Source organism: Arachis stenosperma, chromosome 4, assembly GCF_014773155.1.
Source record: "Arachis stenosperma cultivar V10309 chromosome 4, arast.V10309.gnm1.PFL2, whole genome shotgun sequence".
NCBI classification, from domain to species: Eukaryota; Viridiplantae; Streptophyta; class Magnoliopsida; order Fabales; family Fabaceae; genus Arachis; species Arachis stenosperma.
The window spans coordinates 908,600-936,525 of record NC_080380.1 but is presented as its reverse complement, the minus strand read 5'-3'; the positions used below and the strand labels follow the sequence as shown (position 1 = coordinate 936,525).

At 37.5% G+C, this 27,926-nt stretch overlaps 1 protein-coding gene across 1 annotated transcript; it reads right to left on the bottom strand.

Moving 5' to 3' along the window:
- Window positions 1-6,381: 6,381 nt before the first annotated feature.
- On the bottom strand, window positions 6,382-27,113 carry LOC130976049 (oligopeptide transporter 7-like). Its single transcript, XM_057900790.1, has 7 exons — window positions 26,919-27,113; window positions 26,291-26,763; window positions 25,398-25,495; window positions 19,865-20,434; window positions 18,102-18,357; window positions 17,394-17,576; window positions 6,382-7,000 (listed from the first exon to the last, which is right to left on the bottom strand). Exons 1-7 carry the CDS (start codon window positions 26,953-26,955, stop codon window positions 6,395-6,397), a joined length of 2,223 nt encoding a protein of 740 aa, XP_057756773.1. The 5' UTR covers window positions 26,956-27,113; the 3' UTR covers window positions 6,382-6,394.
- Window positions 27,114-27,926: the final 813 nt, after the last annotated feature.

Here is a 27,926-nt window from a genome sequence, read left to right as displayed (position 1 = left end):
CTGTTGGGGTTTTCGCATTTACACGTGGGAGCAGTTACATTGGTAACAGCGCGTTTCTTTAATGATCGCGTCAATTTACCCTTATGCCCCTGGCGTGCTATAAATACTTTTCCCTCTTTAAACGACTTGTTTTTGGCCAAGTCTTTTTTCTAAGACTGATTGGTACAACTCGTTCAGTTCGAGCTGTTTTGAGGATGCATGACTTGTTTTAATACAAATCGCTTGTTTTGAGACTTGTAATTATTTTTTAATATAACCTCATCTAGCTCGTTCGATGCGAGTAGTTTTAAGGTCTTACGATTTGTTTCATTTCAAATCGTTTAATTAAAACGTGGCTATTTCTTGATCTAATTTCATACAACTCATTTAAATTCGAGCTGTTTTTTAGGACTTCACAACTTGTTTCAAGTACAAATTGTTTATCTTGAGTCCTTTTAAACTATCAGATCATCTTTATAACCATCGGACTTCGTTGCTTTATCCATTATGCCCCTGCTCGAGGTCGAGCTTTATGAAGTCGGACTCGAGCAATCAAGCAGAAAGGATTTTCGAATGAAGCCTTTTTTTTGTTGAACTCATTCATTCTGAGTTTTCTAGATGACTTGTTTTTTATACAAGTCACTTTTTTGAAGCACAACTTGTTATATATCAAGTTGTTTTGCGCAATTTAAATTACTTAGATCATATGGTTATTTTTTACTCGATCTAACTCATGGGCTTGAGTTGTTTTAAATCATCAAGCCGTACTATAACCATTGGACACCAATTTATACCTCGTCGCTTTATCCGAGCGACCATTGAAAAGGCCAGCTCGTGATTTTTGCGCTTTGTCGAGCATAAATTGGCGCCTTAGGTGAAAGGATTATATGCTTATTCCCTCCCCTTTCTAGTTTTTACAAGGTTGTTGTCCTTGTGTATGATACAACTTGTTTTATCCAAGTTGTTTTGGAGGATAGTTTTTACGTTTCGATTTTGCTCAAAAACGTTTACAATCCTTCCTTTTTAACTCGTTTCTATACGAGTCGTTTGAAGTGATTCATTTTGATACAAATCACTTTTAAAGCTTTGCTTTTAGATAGACACGACTTGTGCTTGATACAATTTCGTTGAAAATATGGTTGACTGGCATAACTCGTTTTATCCAAGTTATCCTTATGTTGTTGTGAATGCTAGAACGAGTTTTCTTGGAACAACTTGTTTTTGTGAAAGTGTTCCATTTTATACGACTAGGTCGTTTATTTTTAGAACTTGTAGAGATGAGATTCTGGGCTTGAGATTTTGTACGATCCATTTGTTATCCGTGTGGATCGAGTTGTTAGATCGTATTTATGCCTCAAGGGGCATATTAAGTTACTTTTGCGACTTGTTCTAAACACAACTTTTTCAACCCGTTTGGCCCGAGCTGTTTCGAGGTGTTTTCTTTCCAATTCGCATATGTAACTTCTTTCCACCAATTGGTTCTTCGTCGCTTCATCCAGGCGATTTCTATATGATCGGCCCGTGACTTTCGCGGTTTATCGAGCTTCAATTGGTGTGTGTTAATTGTAGAAAATCAATTTTCATAAGGAATTGTTTTATCTCCTTATGTTGGAGGTGTGTTGCGACCTGGATAGTTTTTCACCTTCGAAGTTAGACACTTTGTAGTAGCCCTTTTCTAAGATTTCAGTAATCTTAGAAAAAACCTTTTTGATCTTTGTTTTTGGAAAACCTTTTACTTGGCTGACTGTCCCTTTCTTTAAGTTTTCTTTAACACTCGGGACAGCCTTTTGCCTTAGTGCTTTCAATAGGTTTCCTAATCTCTTTTTGGTATTCCTTACACTCAATTTTTGATTTATTGAGCTCTTATGATTTAGGTTATTTTTGCGATGCGTTTCCTTTTTTCTCGGTTTTTCTGACTTGTAAGTCAGATAATTTCCGAGTTTATTACGATCGACTTTTATAACCTCTTTACACCGACTTGTACCTCGTCGTTTTATCCTGACGACCATCTAGGTCGGTTCATGGGATTTTCACGCTTTGTCGAGCTTAAGTCGGTGCGTTTCGTAGAAAGAAAGAAAAACGAGAAGGAATTTATAAGAGATAAAAGATCTTTATTTATTTGCGAAGGTACTTTTATTGCTACTAAGGGTTTTTTACTATCTATGATCCCTTAGTCTCTACTACGATGCCTCGTTAAAAACCCTTCTTCAGAAAAAATCCTTTAATTTTTGGGAAAAAATCATGAAGTTGGAAAAAGAGTACATCAGGGAGTAGAGTTCGTTTTTAGTACCTTTTCATGCCACGACCTTGGTAGCTCGGTGCTGTTTAAGTCAGTCACCTTGTAATAACCTTTTCCTAAGATCTCAGTAATCTTGTAGGGTCCTATCCTTTTTGTTGTCAGCTTTCATTCGCCCGAACTCAGTAGCCTGATATTTTTCTTATCAAGATGAGGTCTTTTGCGGCGAATCTCGTAGCCATCCTTTGTCTCAAGAGCTCTTTCCTTATCTGAGTTTGCTCTCAGGTTTCTGGAAGGGGGCCACGTTCTTCTTTCGTGCTCTAGCATCATTGTAGAATGTTGTCTTTAGTTTTTAATAATTTTGGACTTAGCTTTCATGATAAGCCAGTGCCCCTACTCGAGGTCGAGCTTCATAAAGTCGGACTCGAGTATTCAGTCATGCCATTCTTTGAATCTTACTATTTGTTGCTATGTGACTTTTACAAGTTATTTTGGACTCTCTTTTTGGGAGGTCGGATAACTTGTTTTATACTTGTTGTGTCAACTTAGCAAGGTTGGATACTTATCTCTTGGCTTGAGGAGGCATCCTTATAAATCGCCATCCTTTCTCAATTTGTTTTAAACAAATTGTTGTGACGTCGGGTTTACATCCTCTTCGTGTTGATGTTTGATTATGATCACGTTGCCCTCAAGTTATTTTTGCAATTCGTTTCAGGTTTGCCCCTTACCAGCTTGTTTTAGTACAAGTGGCTTAATGAGGTTAGACCACGATTTGTATTTATAACTTCTTACACCCTTTGGATCTTGTCACTTCAAAAAGGTGTGCATCAGGAAGTAAGGTGCACTTTTTAGCTGTAGTATCCCTTTTGTTGTAGACATGGCACAATCTAGGTAGATTGTTTTCGAGTAAGTCGAGTATGTTGTAGTAGTTCTTTTTCAAGTCTTAAGTGACTTTGTTGAGATCTTTTTTGGTGTTGGCCTTTCTTTGTCCGATTTTGGTTTTAAGAAAGAAGTCGGACTTTTCTTTGTAAGCTCTTAAAGGAAGTCGGATTTTTATTTGTAGACTTGAATCCTCAGAGGAGGTCAAATTATCTTCATAAGCTTGGATATTTAGAAGAGGTCGGATTCTTCTTTCTAAGCTTGGAAAGAGGTCGGGCTTTCTTTCTAAGCTTGGGGTTTTTTGACCTCATTGTAGACTCTGATCTTTAAAAGAAGTCGGATCCTCTTTCTGATATTCTTCGAGGTTTTTGACCTCATTGTAGAGTTGATCGTAAAAGAGGTCGGATTTTTTACAGACTCCAAAATGAGGTCGGATTTTTTCTTTGTCGGATACTAAAGAGGTCGGACTTTTCTTCATGAGCTCTCTAAAAGAGGTCGGATTTTCTTTGGTGAGCTCCCAACTCATCCGACTTTATTGTAAAGTCTGACCTTTAAAAGAGGTCGGACTTTTATTTGTGAGCTCTCTAAAAGAGGTCGGATTTTCTTTGGTGAGCTCCCAACTCATCCGACTTTATTGTAAAGTCTGACCTTTAAAAGAGGTCGGACTTTTATTTGTGAGCTCTCTAAAAGAGGTCGGATTTTAAAGTCTGACCTTTAAAAGAGGTCGGACTTTTCTTCATGAGCTCTCTAAAAGAGGTCGGATTTTCTTTGGTGAGCTCCCAACTCATCCGACTTTATTGTAAAGTCTGACCTTTAAAAGAGGTCGGACTTTTATTTGTGAGCTCTCTAAAAGAGGTCGGATTTTCTTTGGTGAGCTCCCAACTCATCCGACCTTTAAAGAAAAGTCTGACCATTATTCCCTCCAATGAATACTGGGCCTTTGTCGCTCCGACTTTCTTTTTTCTTTGGATCAGATTCCAGTTTTCTTCCTGGAAGACATCCATCTTTATTGGTGTGCAAACAACATCAAATTCTACCGCAGGAATATTTCTTTCCATATTCATTGGCAGTGATGTAATTTGTGAGCAACCAACGAAAGATGTACCCAGTGAATTTTTCGTGTTATTCACTGCTCTGTTGTAATTGATATGTGAATCCAATGAAGAAAAAACTGGATTCATCACTTCATTGTCGGATTGGGTTGCATTCAAATGGATTGATGCTGCACTTTTTGGCATAAGTTGAAAAGAAAGGTTTCATTGTTTTTATCAACAACGTTTTCCCTTCTTTCTTCAATTACTGACTAATATGGGATATTTTATTTATTTATAAAACCTGTGTATTTGGAACATTCAACTGCTCCATTCCATGAGTGGGTATCATGGATTTTTCCGAGATTGTAAGTCGGCACAGATGCCATTGTCCATCCTATTTCACGAAGAGGTTGGGATTAGTCACGTTCCCTTTTCCTCTTTTTTTTTCTTCACGTAACTTCTTTTGCCAATTGAATTTTCTGAATTGAAAATTCTTTTATTCAATTGGCTTTCGAGTTCATTTTTTTTTCAAGTAACTTCTTTTGCCAATTGAATTTTCTGAATTGAAAATTCTTTTATTCAATTGGCTTTCGAGTTCTTTTTTTTTTTTCACGTAACTTCTTTTGCCAATTGAATTTTCTGAATTGAAAATTCTTTTATTCAATTGGCTTTCGAGTTCGTCTTGGTTTGCCTTCTACAATAGCCTTGGGATGTTGCTTTCTTCTCTTTTTGTTTGATTTAATCCAATTTAACTGTAGAAGTAGAATCATCATCCCTATTTGATATCCTCTGCCCATTGGGAGAAGTTTTTACGGGATTTCTGGTATCCATAGAAGCTGTACTCCAGCTTCTTTTTAACATGCTTTCATCTTATTCATGTCGAGAGGTTGTCCGACCATCTTGTTGATCATCCGCCATTATCAAGGATTGAGCTCCGGGTCCCCGGCAACGGCGCCAATGTTCCGGGGCTTACCTAGAACCGGACGGTGGTTGGACTTGTTTGAGGCCCAAGCGCTGGAGGAGTGTGGTCTCCGACTTGGTTTACGTCTGGGAGCCGCCTCCGAGTTGTGTGTTCCAAGAGATGGGGGGTGGTACCTGCAAAGACACTCCGATGCCTAAGTCAGCATGGGGTAAAGCAGGTTTAGAATGTATTGGAACTTAGAGATACCTGAGGGGTGTCAGGGTATTTATAGTGGTGATCCAATAACCACCGTTGGAGTAGTGCCACCTTTTTAGGTGGATAACCGTCCCTTTATCTAGGGATTGTTGGGATATGGCTTCTAGAAGTGGTTAGAGAGATTTTAGGGGCAGTTACTTATTTGAATAAGCGTTATCTGCCAGCTATCTCTTGAACCCGACTTCTTTGGAAAGAAGTCTGTGTTGAGTCCGACCTCTTTTGAGGAGGTCGGTGAATAACAAAGGCCAATCTTTGGATTGGGCCTTTTGGTGTATTTGGACCTGGGCCATACCGTTGGGTCAGGGTAGTAACAGAATTATTTTTAACGTAATAATTGATTCATCATCTATAAATACACTAATATTACTTAAGTATCTTTAAATTTCAATACATTAAAATCTGCTAAAATTTTTACTGACTTAAATTTCGAAGTATTTTATAAATACACCTCATTTTTTTACAAACAACTCGGACTACTATCACAAGATGTGGAATAAGCCAGAGTTCGCTCTATAGAAAATTTGGGCCTCGCTTTTCAGCCCAAAACTAATCGACCCTCGGAATAATAATTTCATTTTGGATCATTAATAGCATCATATTTAGTTATCCACATTTGTTTATTGCATTTTAAATAATAGTTTTTACAATAATATATATGTAAACTATGCCATTGAAGAGAAAGAAAAAATATTTCATAGCTAAAAAAGTATATCTAGTAGTGCATAATAAATGATATTGTATACCATTAGTAAAAATGTTAAAAATAATCAACAAGTAAAGAAAATTGGGATAGAAATGTTATCATTTTTTAAAATATTCTATTATTTATTAAAATTTTAATTATGCATAAATCAATACTATTTATATTTATATTTTTTAAAATTTTTATACATAAATTAATAAACACTGATTAAATAATAATAAAAAATACAAAAAATTGTTGATATAATATATTTTTTTTAAATCAAAACTCAAGTGTAAATAATTTGATGTGAAATTAATATATAAAAATTTGACTAAATTATAATCTAACAATTCTTAAATATAAATTTTATATAAAGTTACCTGCACATAAATTTCGAAGTATCCTTAAAAAAGAATCGGACAACCAGAGACGTAAACAACTTTTGCAGTGGGACAGCGAGCTAACGGACAACCGTCAAGTTCGTTGCCCCACCAATTAATACTAATGTCCTCTAATCCTAAGCAAAGATACAAAAGCACTCCCATAAATGCAAGGCCTGCATCCAAGGCTCCAGAGAGCACATAATTGTGGCGTTGCCACCATTCTGGCTTGTACCTGTACACAACAAATCCGGACAAAAATCCAACAATGATCCAACTTGTGTAGTTCACCGCCGTTGCCGGCGGCATCATCCCCGTGGCACCTATCAACACAGGCATGTTGATGAGCCTAATCCACTCCTGTTGTGGGAACGCCCTTACAGCGAACCATACGAGTAAAGGAGCAATGGCTCCACCCAAAAAGAACCAATTTATTTGAGAATAAATTCCTTGGTCTCCAAAGATTCTTTTTGGACCAATCAAACCCCAAATCACTGAAGCATCGTAAAATACTGTGTCGCCTGGACAAGTCCAAACAGAGGACGTGTCTTGACATATGTCTGGGATTGTTTCCATTAACCACCATGCAGTAGTTAAATACACAAGAGCTGCGATGATTGTTCCCACGACCTAATCAAATTCACCACATTCAAGACATTAGTAACCATGTGTCTCTATTTATTTTTCGAATATTGAAAAACTCTAGATCCCAACAGTGAAAAAGAGATATTAAATTCTATATATGATGATTCATCTAAGAAAGAAGGCAACCAATTTGAGCAAAATTCAGATTATATACTGTTACGGTGGGTAACCGGAGATAAATGCAATGGATGGCGTTGAATGGCCCAAGTGCGTGAAGGAGGAGAACTCCGGATGGATCAGCAACTCGGGAGGCTCCGTCCGACTTGCGCGCGTGAATGAATGGGGGGTGGTACCTGCAAAGACACTCCGATGCTTAAGTTAGCAAGAGTGTGAGCAGGTCTAGAGAGTATTGGGCTTAGAGATACCTGAGGGGTGTCAGTGTATTTGTAGTGGTGAGCCAATAACCACCGTTAGAGTAGTGCCGTATCTTTAGGATATTAACCGTCCCATTATCTTAGGGAGGTTAAGATATGGCTTCATGAAGTGGTTAGAGAGATTTTAGGGGCGGTTACTCGTTTGAATGAGTGTTTGTCTGCCAGCCAATCTCATATCCGACTTCTTTATACTAAGTCGTGGTTGACACCGACTTCTTAGGTGGAGGTCGGTGTTTTGCTAGGCTTAATCTATTGGATCAGGCCTTTTGGTTGGACCTGGGCCCTTAGCATTGGGCCAGGGTATGAACAGTGCCCTACTTGAGCCCAAGATCCTTTTAAGGCTTGGGTTCAAGTATTCAACTCGGGTTCGTAGCCGACTTTCACGGGTTTTGAAACCGACGTGATTTTCGCGACCTTTTGTTTCTGACAGTTACGTCAATTCAAGCGTCGTGTCCGTTGAGGAAGCGTTTAGGGATTGAGGGCTTTGGTAACGGTGCAATCTCATTAATGACTGCCTCGTTTTTACCATTATGTCCCTTAGCCTATTTATAAATACTTTTCCTCTCTTTCGTTTTTCCGTTTCTGCAATCTTTCAAACTTTTTCTTGCCTTGCTCGTGCTGTATTCTTGTGTTCGAAGCTTTCCGTTTCTTCAGCCTTCATTTCTTCGGATAAAGGTTAGTTTTGTTTCTTCCATGTCATGCCTTATGTTTGCATGTTTTGTATTGTGAGTGGGTAGGTTGGCCTGTAGATTCTAGCTTCGTATCTTTCCTCTTTAGGGGTCGTGTTTTTTTATTTTTCTTTTTCTTTTCTTCCTTTTGTAGGTTTCTGCCACTTTTCTTTATATAAAAAATGGCTTCCGTAGATGTTCTTTCTCTGTGGGTTGATGACACTGTCCTTGGGGAGGAACCCCTGGTCGATGCTGAGTTTATCATTCATCTTCGTACTCATCACCGGCTCTGTACTTCGGAGGAGGACGAGCCAAAATATGAATTGATAATCCCGGGTCCTGAAGACCGGGTCTGTTTTGGGAGAGTTAATGAGGCGGCCCCTCATTTTTTCTTCATGTATGAATGTATGATCACCCGTTTGGGTGTTTTTCTTCCTTTCTCGGATTTCGAGATATCTGTTTTGCATCACTGTAAAGTTGCCCCTACTCAACTTCACCCCAATTCTTGGGGTTTTTTGAAGGTCTATCAGTTTATTAGCCACGCTCTGGACTTTCCGACCTCTTTGAGGATTTTCTTCTTTCTTTTTCATATGACTAAGCCCTTTAGTGGGCTAAACAACAAACAGCAGTGGGTATCATTCCGAGCCATACAAGGTCGGAGGATTTTCACCTTTTTCGACGAATCTTTTCATGACTTCAAAAACTACTTTTTCAAAGTTCAAGCCGTAGAGGGTCACCACCCCTTTTTCCTTGATGAGCACTCCTCCCCTCGCTTTCCCCTTTATTGGTTGGCGGCCTCCCCTTGTGAGAAGTATGGTCTAGATGACCTTGACGAGGTGGAGGCGGCTATTGTGGGATTTTTCCGAGAAGCGTGGGGAAGGGCCCCATACTTGGATACTAGGAAAATCCTTCAAGGAACGCCGACCTTTGTTCAATCTCATCTAGGTAGTGCATGTATTCCTTATTTCCGAGTTGTTTCTACCGACTTAAATGTTACCGACTTGTAACTTTTGTTAGTTGTTTCCTTGTAGATATGGCAAAGAAGAATGCTCAGGAGGCTTATCAAAGGGTCCAGGAGGCTAAAGCGAAGTCCCGGGCTAGGTCTGGTGGTGCCAGGGCGATCACCTCTCCTCCTCCTCCTCCTCTTCCTAAAAATACTGGCACTCCCTCTCAACCCATTATACTTTCTTCTTCAACTTTATCTCGGCCACTCCCTTCTGCCCAACTTCTTTCTGAGCCAGAGAAGAAGAAGCGTAAGACTGCAGAGTCTGGCTCTTCTTCTTTTGATGGTGGGGTTAAGGCGGATGCTCTGGCATTCGTCCGAAAGAACATCTATCCTTTTTTAAGTATGGATGATGTTTCTGTCCGAAACCACCTCACCACCATGGCCGAGGAGAGTTTTAGGGCAGCGGGTGTTTGTTGCAAACTTTTGGATCTTTTTTAGAAGACTCCCCTTAGCTCCTTGGGGGCCACCTCAAAAGTTGAGGAGTTGGAGGGGAGGCTTCTTATTTTTGAAAAACATGAGAAGGAGTTGAAGGAGGAGAGAGATAAATTGAGGAAGGAGAGGGATCACCTCAAGGAGGAGGAGGGTAAGCTGCGGGCTCAATGTACTTTGGAGGCGAATTTAAGGAAAACGGCACAAGACAGCTACCACAGTTTATTTCAGGATATTGTGGCTGTGAGGAAGGACTTACTAAATTCTCAGAACGCATACGCCGAGTTGGAGGACTCTATTGCCGATGGTGCCGAGGAGTCTTGGAGAATTTTCTTGGAACAAGTCAGAGTTATCGGTCCCGACTTGGACCTTTCTCCTTTACATCCTGATAAAGTCGTCATCGATGGTGCTATCGTGGATCCTCCTGCTCCCGAGGTTGTTTCCGAGTCAGATTTGAAGACTCGGTGGCAGAGGATTATTGAGTCTCCTCCTCGTTCTAAAGATTCTCCGGGTTCTTTCTCCGTTCCTCCGACTGGTCCTGGCGGCGCCCCTCCTGAGTCTGGTGGTGATGATTCCTCTACTCCCTTGAAAAGATAACTTTGTTTTTTATGGCTATATGGGGGCTCGGCCTGTGAGTCCCCCCTTTTTTAAACTTATTCATTGTTGGTGGTTGTGTGAACAATTTCCCTTTGGCCTTTTAAGGCCGTAAACAAAATATTCTGATCTGTGCCCTTTTTTGGATAAGGGTTTTTAAACAAAAGTGAATGCCCCTTTTTTGGATAAGGGTTTTGAATTACCTTGTGCGTGTATGCTTTTCGATATTTTGAAAATCCTTTTGATCTCTTTCTGAAAACCTTTTTATTTGTTTGTCTTTCGGACTTTCTCGTTTAAGGACTTTTTTGGGATGCCCTTTAAACTTCTTCTTGGGTTTTCATATCTTTTTTGTTATTCCTCATACTCGACTTTCGTTTTAGCGAGTTCTTATGACTTAGGTTATTTTTGCGATGCGTTTTTCTTCTACTCAGTTCTACATTCCGATTTAAGGTCCGATGTATTTCCGAGCTTTCCTACTCGGAATGTTGTTCCGACTTATGAGTCGGATTTGCTTTCCGAGTTTTTACGATCGACTCATATAACCTCTTTACGCCGACTTGTACCTCGTCGTTTTATCCTGACGACCATATAGGTCGGTTCATGGGATTTTCACGTTTTGTCGAGCTTAAGTCGGCGCATTTCGTAGAAGGACTTAGAAGAATAAATAAGGATATTATAAGAGATATTATGAACGAAAAAAGATCTTTATTAATTAGGAAGGTACCTTCTTGCTACTAAGGGTCTTGATAGCCTATTTTCCCTTAGTCTCTACTATGATGCCTCGTTAAAAACCCTTCTCCAGAAAAAACCCTTTTGGGAAAAAAATCATGGAGTTGGGAAAAGAGTACATCAGGGAGCAGAGTTCGCTTCTAACTGTAGTACCTTTTCATATTACAAGCATGCAACGACCTTGGTAGCTCAGTTCCGCTTAGGTCGGTTATTTTATAATAACCTTTCCCTAATACTTCCTTGATTTTGTATGGTCCCTTCCAATTTACGGCGACCTTCCTTCTCCTGATTTGTTGACTCCAATGTCGTTTCTGATTAGGACCAAGTCATCTAGGGCGAATGTTCTTCGAATGACTTTCTTGTTGTACCTGGCAGTCATCCTCTGTTTTAATGCCGCTTCTTTTATTTGGGCACTTTCTCGGACTTCGGGGAGCAAGTCGAGCTCCTCTTTGTGTCCCCGTATGTTTCCGACCTCGTCGTGGAGAATTACCCTTGGGCTTTGCTCATTGATTTCTATTGGAATCATGGCTTCTACGCCATAGACTAGTCGGAAGGGTGTTTCTCCCGTGGCGGATTGAGGAGTTGTCCTATAAGCCCATAACACTTGGGGGAGCTCTTCAGCCCAAGCTCCCTTTGCTTCCTGTAGTCTTTTCTTTAATCCTGCCAGTATGACCTTGTTAGCTGCATTGGCTCGCCCATTGGCTTGTGGGTGTTCCACCGAGGTGAACTGGTGCTTGATTTTCAGACTGGCTACTAGATTTCTGAAGGTGGCATCGGTGAATTGGGTTCCATTATCTGTAGTGATGGAATAAGGTATTCCATACCTTGTGATAATGTTTTTGTAGAGGAACCTGCGACTTCTTTGAGCGGTGATAGTGGCTAATGGTTCTGCTTCTATCCACTTTGTGAAGTAATCTATTCCCACGATCAAGTATTTGACTTGTCCTGGTGCTTGGGGAAAAGGACCTAACAAGTCCATTCCCCATTTTGCAAAGGGCCAGGGAGAAGTGATACTGATGAGCTCTTCTGGTGGAGCTACGTGAAAATTTGCATGCATCTGACATGGTTGGCACTTTTTCACAAAGTCTGTGGCATCTTTTTGCAAGGTCGGCCAGTAGAATCCAGCTCGGATTATTTTTCTGGCTAGTGACCTTGCTCCGAGATGATTCCCGCAGATCCCACTATGTACTTCCTCCAACACCTCGGCGGTTCTTGAGGTCGGTACGCATTTTAACAATGGTGTTGATATCCCTCTTCGGTAGAGGACATTTCTCACCAAAGTGTAATGCTGTGCTTCCCTTCGGATCTTTTTAGCTTCTTTTTCCTCTTTAGGGAGGATGTCGAATTTTAGGTATTCGACTAAGGGATTCATCCATCCGAGGTTTAAACCGACTACCTCAAGTACCTCCTGCTTATCTTCTGTTTTTGCAACTGAGGGCTCTTGGAGGGTTTCTTGAATCAGGCTTCTGTTGTTTCCTCCTGGTTTGGTACTTGCTAGCTTGGATAGGGCGTCCGCTCTGCTGTTTAGATCCCGAGTTATGTGTTTGACCTCGGTTTCTGCAAAGCGCCCAAGGTGCTCCAGAGTTTTTTCCAAGTACCTTTTCATATTTGGGTCCTTTGCCTGATACTCTCCACTTATTTGGGAGGTCACCACTTGCGAGTCGCTGTATATCATCACTTTTGTAGTACCGACTTCTTCTGCTAATTTTAGCCCAGCAATCAAGGCTTCATATTCTGCCTGATTATTTGAGGCTGGGAATTCAAATTTTAGAGAAACCTCAATCTGGGTTCCTCTTTCATCTACCAATATTATGCCTGTGCCGCTTCCTGTTTTGTTGGAGGATCCATCTACATAGAGTTCCCATGTAGTCGGCTTTTCCTCTTGGTCTCCTGCGTATTCTGCTACGAAGTCGGTGAGGCATTGAGCTTTAATTGCCGCCCGAGTTTCGTATCTCAGATCAAACTCGGAGAGTTCTATCGCCCATTGAACCATTCTCCCTGCAACATCCGTCTTTTGGAGGATTTGCTTCATGGGTTGGTTTGTGCGGACTCTTATTGTTAAGGTCGTAGCCTTCGTGAGGCTATCACTAAGGAGTAGGCAAACTTTTCTAGTTTGTGGTACCTTAGTTCAGGGCCTTGCAGGACCTTGCTGATGAAATAGACCGGGTGTTGTCTGACCTCGTCTTCTCTGATCAGGGCTGATGAGACAGCCTTGTTTGCTACGGATAAGTATAAAACGAGGTCTTCCCCTGGTACTGGTCGGGTTAAGATAGGAGGTTGGCTTAAGAACTTTTTGAACTCTTGGAACGCCTCCTCGCATTCCGGAGTCCATTCGAATCGGCATCCCTTTCTTAATAAAGAGAATAATGGAAGGGATTTTAGCGCCGATCCTGCCAAGAATCTGGAGAGGGCTGCAAGCCGGCCATTGAGCTGTTGAACCTCTCTCAAACAAGTCGGGCTTTTCATTTCTAGGATGGCTCTGCATTTATCGGGATTGGCCTCAATCCCCCTCTGTGTTAGCATGAACACTAGAAATTTTCCTGCCTCGACCGCGAAGGCGCACTTTGCAGGATTTAGTCTCATCCCATGCAACCTTATAGTATCAAAGACTTGTGAGAGGTCGGTTAAGAGGTCGACTTCTTCCTTGGTCTTTACTAGCATGTCGTCGACGTATACTTCCATCAAGCTCCCTAGGTGGGGGGAAAACACTTTATTCATCAACCGTTGGTATGTGGCTCCTGCATTCTTTAATCCGAATGGCATGACCACATAGCAATAGTTTGCCCTTGGTGTGATGAAAGATGTTTTCTCTTGGTCGGGCTCGTACATCGGGATTTGGTTATATCCCGAGTAGGCGTCCATGAATGATAAGTACTGGTACCCCGAGTTGGAGTCCACCAGGGTATCAATATTCGGTAGGGGATAAGGGTCCTTAGGACATGCTTTATTCAAGTCGGTATAGTCGACGCACATTCTCCATTTACCATTTTGTTTTTTGACTAACACTACATTGGCTAGCCATGTTGGGTACTTGACCTCTCTGATAAAGCCAGCTTCCAGGAGCGCCTGTACTTGCTCTTCTACTATTAGGGCTCGTTCCGGGCCGAGCTTGCGTCTTCTTTGCTGTACAGGTCGGGACCCTGGATAAACCGAGAGCCTGTGAGACATGAGTTCGGGATCAATCCCGGGCATGTCGGAAGCCTTCCATGCAAAGAGGTCGGAATTAGCTCTCAAGAGTTCAGTCAACCTTTGTTTTAGGGTTTCCCCTAGGTTGGCTCCTATGTAAGTGTTTTTCCCTCCTCTTTACCGACTTGCACCTCCTCGATTTTTCCTCCCGGTTGGGATCGCAGCTCTTCTCTGGCCCTTGTGCCGCCGAGCTCTATGGTGTGGACTTCTTTGCCCTTTCCTCTCAGATTTAGGCTTTCATTGTAGCATTTTCTTGCCAATTTTTTGTCTCCCCTCACCGTTGCTATTCCCGCTGGGGTTGGGTACTTCATGCAAAGGTGAGGAGTGGATACCACTGCCCCGAGGCGATTAAGGGTAGTTCTGCCGATTAAGGCATTATAGGCTGACCCTTCATCAATGACTATGAAGTCTATGCTCAGGGTCCTTGATTTTTCCCCTCTTCCAAAAGTGGTGTGAAGGGGCAAGAATCCCAACGGCTTTATTGGCGTATCCCCTAATCCATATAAGGTGTCGGGGTAGGCTCTCAACTCTTTTTCATCTAACCCTAGCTTGTCGAAGGCGGGCTTGAAAAGGATGTCCGCCGAACTTCCTTGGTCTACTAGGGTTCTGTGGAGATGGGCATTGGCTAGGATCATGGTTATCACCACGGGATCATCATGCCCGGGAATTATCCCTTGCCCATCTTCTTTTGTGAACGAAATGGTGGGGAGGTCAGGTGACTCTTCCCCGACTTAATAGACTCTCTTGAGATGTCTTTTGCGAGAGGATTTAGTGAGCCCTCCTCCCGCAAATCCTCCTGAGATCATGTGAATATGTCTCTCTGGGGTCTGCGGTGGTGGATCTCTTCTATCCATATCATCTCGCTTTCTCTTTCCGTGAGTGTCCGACCTTTCCATGAGATATCTATCAAGCCGACCTTCCCTAGCCAGCTTTTCTATCACATTTTTGAGGTCGTAACAATCATTGGTGGAGTGACCATATATTTTATGGTACTCGCAGTAGTCGCCGCGGCTTCCCCCTTTTTTGTTTTTAATAGGTCTAGGGGGTGGCAGCCTTTCAGTGTGGCAAATCTATCTGTATACATCCACTATAGAAGTTTTTAGAGGAGTATAAGAGTGATATTTCCTGGGCCTCTCGAGACCGAGCTCTTCCTTTTTCTTGGCTTCCCTTTCCCTCTCTTTAGATGAGGGAGGGGGTCCAGGTCGCCAACTCAGGTCTCTTAACTTTGCATTCTCTTCCATATTGATGTACTTTTCCGCCCTTTCTTGTACATCGCTTAGAGAAACGAGGTGTCTTTTAGATATGGACTGCGAGAAGGGACCTTCTCTAAGTCCATTGACTAACCCCATTATGACTGCCTCTGTGGGCAGGTCTTGGATCTCCAAACATGCCTTATTGAACCTTTCCATATAGGCTCGCAAAGACTCTCCGACCTCCTGTTTTACTCCTAGGAGGCTTGGTGCATGTTTCACCTTATCTTTCTGAATTGAGAACCTCATCAAAAACTTCCTTGAGAGGTCTTCAAAGCTGGTGATTGATCTTGGTGGGAGGCTATCGAACCACTTCATCGCCGCTTTCGATAAAGTGGTCGGGAAAGCTTTGCATCTCGTAGCGTCGGAGGCATCAGCTAGATACATCCGACTTTTGAAGTTGCTTAGATGATGCTTTGGGTCTGTGGTCCCATCATAGAGGTCCATATCAGGGCTTTTGAAGTTTCTTGGAACTTTTGCCCTCATTATGTCCTCGCTGAAAGGATCTTCTCCACCCGAGAGTTGGTCTTCTTGTTCGTCGCGGGAGTGGTGACCCTTGAGGGAGGATTCCAGCTGTAAGAGTTTTCTTTCTAACTCTTTTCGCCGCTCCATCTCTTCTTTGAGATACCTTTCGGTTTCCTTCTGCTTCTCCCGCTCTTGCTCCAATTGTTCCAGGCGGCTATGGACTAATCCTATTAATTCAGCTACGTGGGATGGTCCGCCTTTTTCTGATTCACGCCCATCTGAGGAATTTACCTTCGGATTCTTCACTCCGGAGGTACCCTCTCTGTGTTGGTTGTTATCTTCCTGGTGTTGGGCCAGGTCTTCATTGTCGTTGCCCATGTCTAGATTCTCCTGTTCAGAATCTGTTTCCGCATGGCCTTCTTCGTGGGATCTATCCGCCATCGATGGATGATCTCTCGGGTCCCCGGCAACGGCGCCAATGTTACGGTGGGTAACCGGAGATAAATGCAATGGATGGCGTTGAATGGCCCAAGTGCGTGAAGGAGGAGAACTCCGGATGGATCAGCAACTCGGGAGGCTCCGTCCGACTTGCGCGCGTGAATGAATGGGGGGTGGTACCTGCAAAGACACTCCGATGCTTAAGTTAGCAAGAGTGTGAGCAGGTCTAGAGAGTATTGGGCTTAGAGATACCTGAGGGGTGTCAGTGTATTTGTAGTGGTGAGCCAATAACCACCGTTGGAGTAGTGCCGTATCTTTAGGATATTAACCGTCCCATTATCTTAGGGAGGTTAAGATATGGCTTCATGAAGTGGTTAGAGAGATTTTAGGGGCGGTTACTCGTTTGAATGAGTGTTTGTCTGCCAGCCAATCTCATATCCGACTTCTTTATACTAAGTCGTGGTTGACACCGACTTCTTAGGTGGAGGTCGGTGTTTTGCTAGGCTTAATCTATTGGATCAGGCCTTTTGGTTGGACCTGGGCCCTTAGCATTGGGCCAGGGTATGAACATATACATAGCCTAGGTTTCCTTGTTTTGAGTGTGGTTTTACTTTGTTTATTATTTAAAATTAAGTTTATATCAAGAGATATAAAATACAAAGAGAGTTGATCTCACAAAAATTATTTATTTTTTTGTTTGAGTGTTTGATTTTAAATGTGTATTGGAATTTCTTAGTTTTCTTTATCTAAATTGAATTAGCATTTAGAAATTACTACATCTGGATTAATTTAGATATGTTACAAAAGTGTGAATCTTTTGAAATTAGTGTTTGTAAACAATTTTGATTATAGTAAAAATTTTATTATTATTGTGGTAAAAACTGGACATAAATCACATTGCATTTCGTAATCGAACCAGAATGTATTGTGGTATTATTTTTCTATATCATTTATTTCTGTAATTTTCATTTCTTTTCTATTCTACTAATGCAGGACAAAATAAAAAACAAACATAATTTCATGAATTCTGCATACTGCACCATCAATTTTATTAAACACCAAAAATAATTCCTTGATTTAACCTCTTTATGAACCTTCAATAAATTTAAGTAGAGGTTAATTTTAACTAAATTTAGTTTGAATTTATAAATTACAGACATTTCGTTCTTAGGTGCAAGGAGCAATATTTAAATAGTTACATATGCATGTAAAGGTCTAGAATCAAGGCATAATGTGTACCTGTGCCATGAACATGACTCTGGGAGGAATCTTCATGTAGTGACCGAGCTTAAAGTCTTGCAAGAAAGTGATGGCTTGTGTCATGCTGATGTAACCATAAACCTTGAAACACATGTTAGCCACTGGGTATCCCGGGTAGATATATCCTATGATGTACTCAGTAATTATGTTCAGCCCCGGCGTCTGTAATAATAAGCAAACAAAGCTTAGAGAAATCTTAGGGTTTAGGGTTTAGTGTATATGGTTTACGGTTTAGAATTTATGGTTTTAGGTTTAGGTTTTATGGTTTATAATTTATGGTTTAATGTTTGGAATTTATGGTTTTAAAATTTAATATTTAAAATTTATGGTTACTATCAAAACCGCATGTAAGTTTAAGTACACTCAAATTTAAGCTGTCAACGAAAAAATTAGAAATAACCAACCTAAGAAGGAAGTATTAAAAGATGATGTAATTACCAAAGAGAAATTTTTGGGCCAATAATTTTTAGTATTTATTATTATTATTTAATCAATATAAATATTAAATTATCTTTAATAAATCAATTTTATTAATTTATGTTTGAATATTTTAAAAAATATAAATAAAAACTGAATTAACTTATGTAAATAAAATTTTTAGTAAATATAAATACACATCATTATTAATTAAATACTTGCCAAAAATAATATTTATTAGTCATATAGTATTGTTCGTTACGAAACAACCTGATTTGTGATTGCTGTAATAATCCCAATTGGAAGAGTGAAAAAGATTGCAATGGCACATGCGAGGAAAACACCCCACCAAGGCAGTTGTAGCTGTTCATTGTAGTACTCGCAAGCAAAGACGGTGGCAGCAATTGTCACAATGAGTATGGACACAAACCACCACTCTGGAACCTGCTTGTACCTCCGCATAAGCTTGGTGTGTATGTCCCTTTTCTTTTCCTTAAAACTTGATCTGCTTTGTTCCCAAATTTCTCTGCATTTTCAATTCCATATATCTCAAATCTACTATATACTTTATCAATAACTTATTGCATACTTGAACGCCACTTAGCTCTGATTTATCGATACAAATATTTTTTCAGAATAAATTAACATTTGTATTTATATAGACATTGACTAATATATCTATATACTATCTGTGGTTATAATTGTCGTTTTATTTTTATATGAGTATATTTGTCTGCGTCTGTATTTTTCATAAGTACAAATGATAATTTATTCTATTTTTTTTATGTACAGGTAAAATAATATAATAGAAAAAAATATTTAACTTTAGAAGTGCACTGACGACAATAAAATTTCAGCATTAAGCCAACCACGATTTTAATATAATTAAACTACTAAAATGTCCTAAAAATATTCGATTTGTTAATAATAAGAATGTTTTAAAAATTTATTTTTTATAAGTATTAAACGAATTTTATTTGACGAATTATTTGTGTATTTAATTCAAATTTTTTGTAATGATTTTTTTATAACTATTTAAAAAGTTCATACAGAAAATCATACAAAAATTTGATATCTAGAATTTTTTATTTTTTATAAAATATTTTTGGCCACTGAAAAAAATTATAAAAAAAAATTATATGGTGTAAAATTACTAAATTTTAAAGATAAAAGATGTTTTTTTTAGTCATACTTATGTATATTTAAAGTTTGCCTTTAAAAATATTTTGAAGGAATTTTTGTCAGTAAATTAATAGTCTAAGGACATTTTTCATAATTTACTCTTGAACATATATGATTTCATTTTGGATCATTAATAGCATCATATTTAGTTATCCACATTTGTTTATTGCATTTTAAATAATAGTATTTACAATAATATATATGTAAACTATGGCATTGCAGAGAAAGAAAAATATTTCATAGTTGAAAAAGTATATCTAGTAGTGCATAATACATGACATTGTATACAATTAGTAAAAATGTTAAAAATAATCAACAAAGTAAAGAAAATTGGGATAGAAATGTTATCATTTTTTAAAATATTCTATTATTTATTTACATGTTAGGTATAAAATTTAAATAAAAAATAAAAGTAAAATTAAAACCAAGTGAATATCATGATCTAGAATAAATGCCTGGAAAAATGTAAAATTCAATTATAATTAACTTCATATAAAATTAATAATTAAAAATTATTAAATAATTTAATAAAATTTAAAATAGCTTTCGATAATTATTTCAAAAGACAACGAGGTCTTTAACAAAAAAATTACCTAACTTGACTCTTGAGTTTTATTTTTATAGGATTGATTAACTCCTGTGCCCAAAAAAAGTCAACTAATTAGTCAAAACAAAAAGAGTTCAGAGTCGGATTTAGTATTTTTTTTCTTGGAATCTTCGTTGTCATTTTAAGATAATTGTCAAGAATCGAATAGAATATTCACTCTAAATTTAATTAAATTATTATTTAATAATTTTTAATTATTAACTTCACGTTAAATTAACTTAATCGTAGAAAAAAAAGACAGTACCTTCCGTGGAAGAGAGCAACATGCACAATGGTAGCAGTTAGTGCAGCAAAGCCCACACCATAAGTCATGGCAAAGAAAGTGCTGAGGTGGAGTCGTCCTTGTCGCTCGTAAGCAGCTATGTCCAAGTGAAAATTGGAATCAATTATGGCTGTGATGTTGTAAATTGATCCATTCGCTGTGAACAGTTCGTCGGAGAAAATAGGGTACGTCTTGGCATTATAGGCATTGAACCAATAACACAATGGAGTCAGAATGTACATCACAAACACAAATCCCGCGGCAACATTGGCAGTGGCAAACCATGGGCTTGCAAGTGGGCTTCCCAAGTAGGCCGAAATAGTAGACCAGTCAAATCCAATGGCACCAATGCCGAGCCCGTAAAGGCCTGACCCGAGCTGTTGGGCCAACACGTTGTTTGGAAATAGCCAGCATAGCCAAGAGAGAGAGGTTAACATTTGGAATATGTAGCCTGGGAAAACATAGTAGGAGAAGCTGCATAGAAAAGCTATGATGAAGAATTGCGATCGGGTTAACCCTCCCTTGGTTCGTTGCTCCTTCTCATGCAGTGCCCTGTGGGAAAGATATCCAAAAAAAATAGTTGAGTCAAAATTCAAAAGTCAAAACTTATTGGTTAGCAAATAAAGTTTAATTTAAAAAAAAAATACAGGTAGTAATATACTATCTGTCAATTTATTATTAATAATAATTAATTATTATATTTTAATTATAATTAGTATTAATATGTATAAACGGACACATTCACAAAAATATTTTTATTAGACATTGTTATAAAAAAGATATTTCTATTAGACATATCTATAAAAATATTTCTATTAAACACAATTATAAATAAAAATTGGCAGAAGTTGGTAAAATTTTTATTGATTATATAGCGGAACTGTAATTTTAATGCATTGACAGTATAGTCGTACAATTACATTCATTAGTTTGGATGACTATTATATAGTCAATGTGAAATATAGTTAATTTTAGGGATAAGTATTGTTTTGGTCCCTCACGTTGAGGGTCGGAATCGAACCCGTCCCCGATCTAATTTTCGATTTAGAATCGTCCTTAACGTTTTTTTCGTATTAAAATCGTCCTTTTTTATTTTTATTCCTAAACTACCCTTCCTTTTTAATAAAATTTAAAAAATTAAAAAAAATAAAACACCCAGCTCACCCCACCCCTCCGGTCTCCCCTTCCCCCCACCATCCACCCCCACCCCCGGTCTCCCCCTCCCCGTTTCCCCTTCCCGCCACCCCCACCTCCGGTCTCCCCTTCCCCCCTCCCCCACCCTCCGGTCTCCCCTTCCCCCCACCATCCACCCCCACCCCACCCCCACCTCACCCCCGGTCTCCCTCTCCCCGTCTCCCCTTCCCGCCACCCCCCCCCCGGTCTCCCCTTCCCCCTTCCCCCACCCTGCGGTCTCCCCTTCCCCCCTCCCCCACCCCTGCGGTCTCCCTTTCCCCCCACCATCCACCCCCACCTCACCCCCACCTCACCCCCGGTCTCCCCCTCCCCGTCTCCCCTTCCCGCCACCCCTACCCCCACCCCCCGGTCTCCCCCTCCCTGTCTCCCCTTCCCGCCTCCCCTCCCCCCCCCCCACCCCAACTGTGTTTTTTTTTTATTTTTTAAATTTTATTAAAAAGGAAGGGTAGTTTAGGAATAAAAATTAAAAAAGGACGATTTTAATATGAAAAAAAAAACGTTAAGGACAATTCTAAATCGAAAATTAGATCGGGGACGGGTTCGATTCCGACCCTCAACGTGAGGGACCAAAACAATACTTATCCCTTAATTTTACTAATGTGGCATTACGTAATTAAATACACGTGTAAATTTATTTTATACTGAGAGTGTATTAAAATTAAATTCTATTAAATATATATTAAAAATGGAATTAACATTTATTTATTTTTTTGGATTGAAATGAGAGTGGCATCTATATATAACAATATATAATGACAATACATGAGTTTGGTGTTCAAAATTTCTTTCCAATATTATCTTTTTTAATTAACTTCAGTCATTCAGCTTAAAAAAAATTCTACCAATTTCTCTCACCTTATATCTACTAGCGGCTCAACAGGCACTTTCAGCCACTTTTCTATTGTTTTTAAAAGATTAATTTTTATTTTTAAAATTATAAATTTCATAAAATAATTTAAAAATTAAGAATAAAAATTATTTAAAAATAATATAAAAATTTTATAAGTTATTTAAATTTTAGAATGTAAAAAATTTATAAATTTAAATTAAATAAGATATTAAAAAATTTATTATATTATTATTATTATGCGTAATAAAATCAAGATAAACATTTATAAAGTAATTATTTATAAATATTTTATAAGTTTATTCATTTATTTTTTCAACGGTCTTTAATTTGAAGCAAAGATAAAATATTATATTTAAAGTATTCTTTATTTTCATGCATAATTTTAAATTTATATTATTATTATAGTTTTTATTGTATCACACACTATTATTTACTTTTACTATTATTTTCTATACACATGTCTGTCATTGTCTCACTGCAATTGTTATATTGCCTTGTTAGGCATGGCAATTTTCTCCGGCGGGACGGGTATCCCGTATCCGCGGGAATTTACCCGCCTGAGAACGAATTGGGGAGGAATTTTACCCTACGGGAACAGGGGCGGGGACCCGTTAAATAAATGGGGTGGAGGCAGGGATCGAAGTCCCGTCCCGTGGGTATCCGTGCAATACCGTATGTACAAAATGACAAAAATACCTTTATATATATATTAGTTTCATATGAATGTGTGAAACCCTAAATCTCAATTTCATTCACTCAACGTCGTCACTTTCTCTAAGCCTCTCTTCTCAAATTCACAAATCCTCTCCAGTCTTCACCTCTCCTCTCACCGTGGTCCGCCACCCTCGTCCCTCTCACCGTCGTGTTCCCCTTTCTCACCGCTTCTCTCCTTTCACTCTCAAAGCCACCGCAGAACCATCGTCCCGCATCTGAGAAATTTGGCCGAGGAGAACATCGCCGTCGCGTGCCTAACCCAGCCCGAGGAGAATCGTCAAAGGTAGAAGCGTTGACGTCTTCGTCACGTGAGAAGTAGAATTGTCGCCATTTTCGTCGCGTTAAAAAAGGGTATCTTCGTCGCCATTCAGAAAGGTCGTTGGAGGCAAAATTGTGTTTGTTACAGTCCAGTCTTCGTCGCTATCGTTGGTCGCCATGGCTGCCATTCCTTCCACTAATTCAGCCTCTTTGATTTTTGTAATTTTTATTTACCTTAAACTTTTGTTAATTACTATAGCATTGTTGAGATTTTCTAAGTTAGCCTCTGTGATTTTGCATTAGTTGCTGCCTCTGTGTTAATGATAGAATTTTTTACCTGTGATTATGCTTCATATGAGTTTGTTTAATTGAATCTATAGTATTTGTTAGTCAATCAATTTTGCAGTGGCTAAAGAAAATTTGGTTAATTTGATTGAGGATATTCAATAATAGATAACTGAAGGTTTGAATTTTTCATTGATGATTGTTTTGTTTTCTTCAAGTTTTTTCTATTTAATGATGTTTTATTATACATATTAATTAAACTATATTTTATTATTTCATGTTATATGTTTTGAAATAACGCGATTATACTATAAGGATGATATTAGTTTTCATAACTAATGCAAATCTTCTTACTATTTTGTTTGTTATTTAAATACTCTCCATAAAAAAAATTACTTAAACTAAAACACAATATAAAAACATATATTACTCAAATTATCACTTGAGAAATTTAATAAGTTGATGGTGGTGATTCTTTTTTGTTTGGTATATACAGTAAAAAATTGATATATTTAAGAGTAAAAATCTTTAAAATAAAATTATAAAAAAATAAATTTTTTTGAATAACCAAATAAATATTTAAATTTTTTTCTCTTTCTTTTTACTATTTCAACTCTTAAAATTTACCATTATTTTTTTTCTCTCTTTTATTCTTCTGTAATTACTTATTGACTATCCTGATGTTTATACTTCTCTTCACTTAATATTTTATATGTATGTTGATTTATATAAGATTTTTGAATTTTTTTGGTTATTTTTAAAGTGTTATTCACTTTTAAATGTAACTGAAATTAATAACTTAATATGACTTGATAAATTGTTTTGCTTTATTCATTATAAAATTATGATATTATCATTACTATTTGCCAATTTAACTAATTATAAAAATAAAAAAAAAATTATTTTTTTGAAATTTTAGAAAATATGGATGTAATGACTTTTGAGTTAATAACTTAGGATTTAAAGATTATTTTTTAAATGAATATTGATTGGAAATAGAAAAATATTATAAATAATAAAAAATAAGTGAATGCTATATATGCTAATTTAGATAACCAAAATAAAATAAAATAATTAACAAAAAAATATAAAATTTTATCTTTTGTTTTGTAGTACAAAAATAATATATAATAATATAATAAATCGTAATGTTCTGATATAAAAAATATTAAATTTTTAAAATAAAATAAAAAATGTGATATTTTATACATTAGGTAATTTAAAAAATATTTATTATAAAAAAATTTAAAAATATTATGACCTAAAAAAATTATTTAATAAAATTAAGAAAGAGAAAAAAAATTAAAATTTTTTAATTAATAAAAAAAATTACTACTATTAATTTATTAAATTTGAGTAATATTAATTAATAATTAAAAAAATATTTTTTTAAAATTTATGTTTTAGAATAAGGGTATCCAACTCTTTAATAATATTTTTTATTTTAAAAAATATTAATTTTTACTTCACTTATCCAAAATAATGATGAAGAATGCTGTCACTATTTTATTGGTCACGTATACAATAAATTAAACAGAAACAAAATTCCTCTAACGACAAGTTAATTTTATCTATGGTTAATCATTTTTTATTAGTTTTATACTTTGGTCCATTTAGTTAAAAATAGTTAATAAATGGATTATTATTCACGCAAAAGTAATAATACTAAGACACTACGTAAATAATGGCCAAAGTATATATGAAATAAATCACTTAATCAATTTTTTAGTTCACTATCATCAGCTCATCCGTCAAAGAATTTTAATATTGGCAAAATTACTCCTATGGTTTCATCATAAATCACTTCCGTCACTATATCTACAACCACCTCCTCCAACCCACAAAAAAAAAAAAGGAAACGGAAAAAGTAAAACGCTTCCATCAATTAATGGTGAAGAGTGTTAGAGGATCAGCAATTTTTTTATTTGTAGTCATTAAGTAATTATTAATGATGTTTTTAACGGTGTGAAATTTTATTCAATGATATAAAATTACTTACTTTTTTTTATTGGTTACATACTAGCCAAAATTTAATAAAATTCTTGACCTCCTAAACTTTTTCTTGATGCGTTTCCTATCATATATTATCCAAGAGATGCTCAATATGCACGTTCACTTAATTAGAACAGTTAGTTATCGAATTAAAATAGGTAGGCCACCGGTTTTTTCCACAAAATATAAATTGGTATATGTTACTGTTATGGTATTTATTACCTGAAGAGTGAAACTTGTACTAAATTCGCTGGCCACCACATGGCTGCTGGCTCCACAAGGTACCTCCTATATATGCCGGCCCATCCGAATCCTAATACCTGCCGTTCATTAAGAGTTACGTTAATACTGGTTTCTAAGAGATTCGGACATAGACAAACCAATTTTAAAAGATATTATTGATAAAATTTTTTTGAATAATTTAAAGTTGGACAAACATATCCATTATTTACTGAAATTCATTAAAAGAATTATTTTCAGCTATGTCTTTCCAGACGAAAAGAATTATTAAAAGGTTAGGTGATAAGTGGATGCAGGTGTTACAGCTACAAGTCACAACAAAAGAGAGGAAACCAACTACAAGTCATGAAGCTATGTGCATTTATAATTTTATATAGATTATTATGAGCTTAATTATGTATACGTATAAATTGTGAAACAAAATGCTGCATTGTGCCAATTTCAATTTCATACTCAATAATAAATAAAGCAAAAATCGCAATAATACAGATAAAATTAGATAGAGTTGGCCTTTTTTTTTAAGGGAAAGTACGAGAAGCCAATGAAATATTTATACAATGCGCACAATGAAAGTTTAGGGAGTATTAGAGATATAATCATTAGTGTTATCTTTTTCCATCAGCTGAAGTTTTTAGGATGAGTTGTATTATGATATGGTATTAGAGCACTAAATCCAAAAGGTCAAGAGTTTGATTTTTGGTGAATTCCAAAATTAGTTTAAGTTTTTGGGAAGATGTTTATTATCACTAATACTCGGATGGTTATTCTAGATAATATGGGGATGTTCATTTTATAACTCAATAACCTATTGTACACATTGTACAAATAGTCCATTGTCTTCTTAGCGGGATCTTTTTTTTAAATAATTGACCTACCTGGGTGGAAATGATGACAAGGAAGGCAACAAAGAAGGAGATGTGCTTGCGGTAAAAGATTTTTACAGCGGTAACAATATGAATGGCGTAGACAGTGCCAGCACCGGAGTTGGCAAAGATAGTGATGAGAACGTGCTCCTTCACGTTGAAGGGCCCAGGGTTTAAGGTGAATTCCCAGCGCTTCCCTTTGAAGAAGACGCGCTTTGTGATCTTGGAAGCCATGAGCTGGCCCAACGGCACCACGGCTATCTGCGCCGAGATAGCCGTGATGCTGAGGGGTTCCGTTCGGTACCAAAAGAATTGGTTGAGGAATGATAGCAGCACGCAGGAGAGGCTTCCAAGGACCCACATTCGGAACGTGAGAACCGGGAGGGAAGGGTCGTCGGTGGTTGGCACCGTTAGCGCCACTTGTTCTATTGCTGAGTTTTCATGAAAAGTCTCTTCTTCTTCCGTCGAGGATTGCTCCCCGCTGACTATATCACAAGATAAAACAAATTAATCTAACTATCAACTTTACGTGAAATCGACTGTACCAGAATTTTTACCATTAATCTAAAGTCGGAAAATGAGAATATTACTATTAGTGTTTGGTGATGATTCGAATGACAATGAGATTTCAGATACTTACGGAGAGGGGATGTGATCTCGTTGGAGGGTTGCTCCATGCGTTCGCTGCAATAATAGCTCGATTTTCTGGTCAATCTGAGGGTTCTACTACATATACAAACAATGAACAAGAGAGAAATGAAATAGTTATATATATATATATTATATTTTACTTTTTACATGATGGGTCACGAGAGAGTCATCAGTGATTTAGTTGCATAGGGGAGGGAATGAGAAACACACCAAACAGGAATATATGTTTATATTTATTGTAAAAATATAGTAAACTGCATTGTGGTGTTCATTTGCACACGTGATCAAGCTTAGATATTTTGTTTATTATTTTCTTTAATTTCACTAATCCAAATAGGAATCAACTTGTTCGATTAATTTTCAACTAATTTAATTTAGAGACTTGTTATACATACAAGTCTTTTTTATTTACAAGTTTTACAAGTTGCTACACATACGACTCTTTTAATGCGTTATTCAACCGTTTCCTGTTTTTAAAGCGCTACACTCACCATGTATTATAAACGAATCTTCTTCTTCTTCCTCTTCCTCTTCCTCTTCCTCCTCCTCTTCTTCTTCTTCTTTTTTTTCTTCTTTTTTTTTTTCGATTTTCATGATTTCTGAAATCAAGTTTTGAAATCGTTTTGAAGATAATAGAACTTCAGAAATACACCCAAACGATTACAAAAATACACCCAAATGATTACAAAAATACACCCAAACAATTACAGGAATTCACCCAAACGATTATAGAAATACACCCAAAAGATTACAGAAATACACCCAAAGGATTTAAGAAATACACCCAAAATTCGTTGAAGTACACCTTATGCATAATTTAGAACTCTTTCTCTTTCTGCTGCTTCTTCTTCTTCAAAAATGATTTCAGAGCTTAATGTCAAAAAACAATAGAAATCAAGAATAACGAAGAAAGAAAACAAAGAGAAAAGCACGTAAATGAAGAAGAAGAAGAGGAAGACGAGGAAGAAAAACGTGCGGCAAGAAGAAGAAGAAGGAG

Excerpts from the sequence above, each read along its gene's own strand:
- LOC130976049 (XM_057900790.1), bottom strand. The coding sequence starts at position 26,955 with ATGGAGCAACCCTCCAACGAGATCACATCCCCTCTCC. Across the intron at positions 18,358-19,864 it reads GTTGCTCTCTTCCACGGAAG|AGAAATTTGGGAACAAAGCA; the intron begins GTACTGTCTTTT and ends TTGAAAATGCAG. Across the intron at positions 7,001-17,393 it reads GAGTCATGTTCATGGCACAG|GTCGTGGGAACAATCATCGC; the intron begins GTACACATTATG and ends GAATTTGATTAG.